Raw genomic sequence first — 6562 nt, forward strand, 5'->3', positions numbered from 1 at the left:
GGTGCAAACTCCCCTGTTGCGTCCTCCCAAAATATAAGCTCTGCCAAATGAATCAAGAAACCACACTTACTAGGTCACTTATGATGCACCAGAGGAAGCTGACTTTTCTGTGTTACCTAGAACTTATCCATCTTTGTATTTTCACTTGAATTCCTTATTCAGACTCCTGTCTCCGGCCATCCTTTTCTAGTCTAGTCTCTAGCTTAGAGATGAGTTCCTCGATTCTGTTATCACAGGTGGTTTACAGCTTTGGAATGCACATAAGCATCTCAGTTTTTTTCTGGGATCCATCCTGCACTGAAATGGCAGAAGCTTGTTTTTAATCTATAAATCCCACTTTGGTCTGTTTTAAAAGAAGGTCTAGGCCCATAGTCATTTGTCCTCCAATGTATTGAAAGAGGTTCCTACCACTTGTTTAATTTTGTTGACTCGTATTTCAGTTGCAATCGGCTTTGACTTCCAGCATATGCAGTAGGCTGATAATGATTCTTTCAGGAGGATTGGTTGCCTGTCCAGTTTCTCTTTCTGCTTCTAGATTCCTTGTTCTATAAAAGCTTTTAGTTTAAAAATATACAGTTTTCTCATATTATCTCATTAATATAGTTCGTATTGTGAATGTATGACTGTATAACATTACCTGTAATGTTTCAGTATCTTAGACAGACAAGGTGGCTGAGGTAACATCTTTATTGGACCAAATTCTGTTGGTGAGAGAGACCAGCATTTGAGCTTACGAAGAAGAAGAAGAAGAAGAGCTGTGTAAACTCGAAAGCTTATCAGTCTCACCAACAGAAGTTGGTCTAGTAAAGCTATGACCTCACCCACCTTGTTTCTCCAATATCCTGGATCAACATGACTGCAACACTACTGCATACAAGTATCTTAGGCATTACATAACATAACAAGTATCTTAGTTACTCTCACTTCTTGTTTCTATAATATATCACGAACTTGAAATTATTTGATTTGTTTGAAATTATTAATATTCCTATGTTATTTGTTTTAAGGAAAATATAGATGTAGCCCTCTGTGCTTAAAATGTAAAGTGCTGTAAGTGCAGCTCACAATACATTTGCTGTCCTTTTTTTAACTGGAAAATTCAAGTAGACTGTTGGGTAGTGCATTAAAATTACAGCTTGCTGAATCTTCCCGTCGTATATAGGCAGTAGGATTGAAAGCATGGAATCATACAGTCTGCAGCTTTCAGTGCTGTTGGGTATAAGCTTTCTAGCAAAACAGAAAGTATACCATTATGCACTCCAAAGGAGATTACAGTGTATAAAGATCACTTCAGCGTATTTGTAAACAAATGGTTCTGGCCTGCTACTGTATCAGATGTAATATTATATAGATATTTAAAGCAAATATGGCAGACTGTTCCAGACTGTTTCTGGAAAAAAATAATATACCAATGTTAATTTTTCTGGTATTCATAATATTCAACCAGTAGCTAACAGTGGGAATAGGTTAAAATTTGATACCAATATTGTTATGATGTGTAATTTAATGGGAAAATAGAAACGATGCTTTGAGACACTCCATAAAAATGAAAAGCTTTGCTGTATAAACTGCCTCCATTTAGTGTTGGGAAAAGTTCCGATTGTTCATGAAAGAGTTAATTTCCTGTTGTGGTGCTGGGATTGATAGTCAGAGGAAATAGGAGGTACCTGGAAAGAATTTGTGCAATATTAGCAATCACAAGTTGCCTTTCTGTTGGCTTGCCTTCCCTTTGCTTTATTGTTTTTAACCAGACTCTCTAATCTCTCCTTTTGCCTCTAACCACCTCCCAATTTCCTGTTCCTTTCTTCCTTCTGTTTTGTGTCCAAAAAATTGGGTTGTTTTTCACATTTCAGTTTGAGTGGCTGCAGGAAAGTGGGTTAAAATGAATGCCATAGTTGTTTTTACAGTATCTATTATCTTCTGTGTTTCATGCCTTTTTGCTGCTCTCGGTGTAAGTTACTTATTCAAGAAGATCTTACTTTAAGAGTATTATTTCAATGGGGGCAAGCAATTCTGCTTACTTTTAAACTTTTTAGTATTGTACTTTATTGGTTAATATGTCTGCAGTAATTCAAAATATTCTACTTTAGCTGTATGCTGCTTGTTATTTATGAGTATTGTGATCATTTTGGATTTGGAGCTTTTCAGACATGATTACCGTGTTCTTTTGCCTCATTTACCAAAGTGATCTATTCCTGGACTGTAACTGGAAGAGCTGAATTATTTGTTTTGTTTTTAAAAAGAAATTTGGATGAAGCATTTCAAACCTTAATCTGAGGTCTGTTTCTTCTTCCTCAGAATACTACGTAATATTTGTTTTTAAAAAATCAACATGGTGTACATTTGAAGAAAATGAAGCAGTATTTCATAGTAATTGTTGATCCCAACAGCAGTGTAATGATGAATTTTGGATATAAATTACCTGTCAGTGAAGTAACAGGAAAACATTTGCTTTTCTTTTACAGATTGCTTTCTCACAGCACAGCAACTTTATGGACCTCGTACAGTTCTTTGTGACATTTTTCAGGTACTTTTCATTTTAGGCAGATAAATATTTCAACTGTTTTAAGAAAGCTCCTTTGATCAATACACTGATTTATAGTTTATTAAAGTTAAACCATCATCTTTATCTAACATTTAAGTCTAGTGAATTGAAAGTACTACTATTAACATTTAAAATATTTTTTCTTGGTAAGGTTAAATTAGAGTAATTGGCTACACGTCAGTGCAAGCGCACACCATCCTCTGAATAAAATGAGCCCTTATCCTCCGTGTGAAACAGGTTCACGATGCCATAAGAATGGAATCAACAGAAGTAAAAAAATATTCTATTTCCTCTTCCATTCTTCAAAAGGGTGTTCTTAATAAGAACATGGGACGTCTCCAGAAGTGATGGAAAATTAGGTCCTTAGGATTTCATAAACTGATGTGCTGGATTTTCTAATTGTAGGGACTGTTAATATTTCATAACCATAATAATACTATATATAAGCTACTTAAGTAGCACTTTCAAGTAAACATTTCAAAGTGCCTTATGAACATTAAAGCCTCACAATCCTTTGTGAAGTAGGTAAGGATTATACACGTTTTACTCGTGAGTAAACACATACAGAAATGGTATCCTGCCTGAGCTTTTACAGACATTCAGTGGCAGAAGAGGTCATAAAACCTAAGAGAACTGAGTTGGCATTTCATGAAGATCACTTATCAGGGCTCCTATATCAAACCTTTTTCATAGTGTGGACTACATCTTAAAATAGTGCTGTGAGGACATTTTACGGTGGATGCTTGTTTACAGCAACAGCTTGTAAGAGCGACTGCTGCTTGTGAGCAACATTTCCCCTGGGAACACTTTCCCTACTGTGAATTGTTGACACTCCCCATAACAGCAACAGTCACTTAGGCGCAATGTAGCAAAAGGGCGCCGATCTGTTCCTACTAATAAGCATCTACTGTATATGGTTTACTTCCTGTCTCATTCATGTTGGATATGGAGTAAAATCTTTTTCCCATTGAAGTAAATGAGGGTTCTTCTTCAAGTAGTGTCCTTGAGGGTGCTCCACTTCAGATACACATGTGCCTCTCAAGCCTTTGATTGGAGATTTTCTGTTAGTAGCATCTGTTCGACCTATGCATGCATACTATACAACTTTGCGCCACGCTCCCAGGGCATATAGGGCTGCGTGGGCAAATCGCCCTCAGTTCCTTCTATCCAACCTCCGCCTGAGACGGAGCTCTAGTGTGCCTGCTTTGTGTGTGCCTCAGGGTGTTTTGTAGTTTAGTTCAGTGTTTGTTAGTTGTTAGAATAAAATCAGTTAGATAGATGTGAGAGGTTTCATTTTTTTCTCTCCCTGCCCCTCCTTTTTTTCCCCTCCCCCATTTTTTCTGGTAAGCTTATTTGGTCTGGCTGGGTATGCCCGGCTTACCAAGTTTCAAAAGCTGCTTCTCTTGTTGGGCGACTGTTCCAATCAGCAACAGCCACTCTAAATGTATCCATTGCGTGGGAGAGTCCCATATCATCCCAAAAGTGTAACTTTTGCCTGGCTCTAAAATCTAGAGCTCAGAAGAACTGGGAGACCAAACTGAAGCTGCTGCTGATGGAGCACTCCCTTCGACCTCCTTCCGACTGAGGTCAGCAGATCGCACACATTCCACTTTCCCTTCCCCTGCCATTCATCTGTCTCCAGACAGTGTCCCTTTGGCTAAGGTCTTGCCTAGAAGGGGGAAGATCTCAGAGGACTTAGGGAAGGTTTTGAAGCAGAGGAGCTCAGTCTCCCACCACAAGGAGCCAGCTCCCAAGAAGTTCTGATATCCTGCTAGGTTTATGGTGTTGGAGGCCTCAGTCTCTCAACTCGGTACTTTCGAGGCAGAAGACTCTGTTCCTCCAGTACCAGTGGAGCAGGGAGACCCCAGAGCACTTCAGAGAAACATAATGCCGTCAGAGCCCCAGTACCATCTGCCTCCAGATCAGCACCATCTATTTCAGACTTACCAATGGTGCCTTCCCACTTGGTACCCTCAGTACTGACAAAATCAAAGCACACCCCTTCGGCCCCAATGCCTACGCACTCCAAACCTACGTTACTGCCCATGTCAACTGGTGTGTCAGTACCGACCCTCTTGGAGCCTCAGAAATTCCTTTACTCCATGGACTTGTCAGTGTTGGATGAGCTGGAGTCTTCACTACTTAAGGGTACTGAATGACACTGAGTACCAAGATCAGTCTCTAGATTACCTGTGCTTCCTGCTACTGCAGAATTCTCCACTTTTCTTTACTTGCCCCCACCCCCTCTCCCACATTGGAGGACATTGAGGAGGATAAAGGAGACATTCAATCAGCTTCCTCCTTATCTGTGTGGGGTTCCCCTCTGCATCATTACAGAAACTCATATTCTGACAAAAAGACCCTCAGCCACATGAGGGATTGTGGAATCAGTCCTGGGTATCAGCCCCTCTCCCATATGGGCCTCTCCAATGGTCTTATTGGGATCCTTAGACAACTTATTGGCAGCAATTTTCCAGACCTCTGGCTCCACTGCACCAGGAAACTAGGGTCACAAATGCCCCTGTTTTCTCTTCATCTCCAGACACGGCAGTCGTGCTTCTACCATCATCGGTGACTGATGATTTTCATAAATTCCAGGACCTTGTGAAGAGAGTGGCAAACACCCTCCAGATACTTCTTGATGAGGTTAAAGATTCACATCACAAGCTCCTGGACATTTTGCAGTTGGTAACAGCCACCCAGGTAGTGCTATCAGTTAATGAAGCACTCCTGGATCCTGCAGAGACTGTGTGGCAAACTTCTGCCATCGTACAGCCAACTTGTAAATGGGCAGATAAGAAACATATTACCTTCAGGGACTCAGAATTTTTGTTTTCCCACCCCCACCTAATTTCCTGGTGGTGGCTGCCGTAAACGAGTGAGAGAGACAAAATTACTCCTGGTCCTTATCATAAGGAGAAGATCTGAATGGTTAGACCTTTTTGGATGGAAGGCCTACTCATCTATGACCCTCCAGTTTCGAATCACAAACTGTCAGGCAATCATGGCCAAGAATAACTACATGAGTTACAACAAGTTTGCATCCTCGATTGAACATCTTCCACAGGAGCATAGAGAACGCTTCCATGCTGTTATTAAGAAGGGTTAGTTATTAGCCAGACCCTCTCCAAACGTCCTTGGATACCACGGACATTGCCACTAGATCCATCTCCACAGCAGTTGTCATGCACAAGGAGTTGTGGCTCCAGTTGTCAAGATTCCTGAGAGAGGTTCATAACATGGTGGAAGACCTCCTGTTTGGTCAGAAGCTCTTCTTGGGAGCTATGAATTAGTCTCTGTACATGTGAAGGTCTCCAGGGCCACATTGAGGTATCTTGTTATATACACGCCTACAAACAAGAGGAGATTTAGCAGGACTCAAACTTCCCAGAGATTGTGCCTGGCTTAGTTCTCTGGTTTTCACAGAACTGCTGAGCCTGCTAGAAAAAGACAAATTCCAAAGGTAAAGAGCTTCCCACCCTCCTTCAACAAGTAACCTGTCATCATCAAAACAGCAATCTTGATGTGTTGGTTGAGGGCTCAACTCCTCCCCCACCTCTAATTTGCAAGCTGCTACTTTCTGCCTACCTTCCCGCTTTTGGAGACTGCCTTTTCCATTTGTAACTGGACTGGTGGCGTATTACAACAGACAGGTGGGTCATGGAGGTTATAACTTTATATCTCATCCGCAAGCCCACCGCCCTTCCTTGTTCCACTTTAGAGAGCCCTCTAATGAGATTATGCTGAGTCAAGAAGTACATTCTCTCCTTTGTTTAGGAGCAATAGAATCATTTCCATCCCCGCACAGGTGGAAAATATTTTACTCAAAATGCCAAAGGAGGACAGACAGTGGAGACCAATCTTCAATCTAAGACAACTGAACAAATTGTTAGGGTATGTCTACACTACGAGAGTAGTTCAATTTTACTTAAATTGAATATGTGGAATCGATGTTACAAAGTCGAACGTGTGTATCCACACTAAGGACAGTAATTCGACTGTGCGAGTCCACACTAA

At 40.9% G+C, this 6562-nt stretch overlaps 1 protein-coding gene and 1 long non-coding RNA gene across 5 annotated transcripts in view; one reads left to right on the plus strand and one right to left on the minus strand.

Moving 5' to 3' along the window:
• LOC135984027 (uncharacterized) overlaps nt 1–734 on the minus strand; it is a 52902-nt gene extending 52168 nt beyond the window's left edge. The window contains exons 1-2 of one of the 2 annotated variants that reach the window (XR_010601963.1): nt 638–734; nt 71–554 (exon numbers count right to left, since the gene is read on the minus strand). This is a non-coding gene — a long non-coding RNA (uncharacterized LOC135984027). Of the gene's footprint in view, nt 1–70 lie in introns of both variants that reach the window. The other variant, XR_010601962.1, reaches the window with a different exon arrangement.
• Nucleotides 1–6562, plus strand: part of ATRN (attractin) — a 256101-nt gene that overhangs the window by 173201 nt on the left and 76338 nt on the right. For all 3 annotated transcript variants that reach the window (XM_008169620.4, XM_065598367.1, XM_065598368.1), the window contains exon 25: nt 2466–2527. In XM_008169620.4, coding sequence (XP_008167842.3) covers nt 2466–2527 — 62 coding nt within the window. The remainder of the gene's footprint in view (nt 1–2465; nt 2528–6562) is intronic.

Source organism: Chrysemys picta, chromosome 5, assembly GCF_011386835.1.
Source record: "Chrysemys picta bellii isolate R12L10 chromosome 5, ASM1138683v2, whole genome shotgun sequence".
In the NCBI taxonomy this organism is placed as follows: domain Eukaryota; kingdom Metazoa; phylum Chordata; order Testudines; family Emydidae; genus Chrysemys; species Chrysemys picta.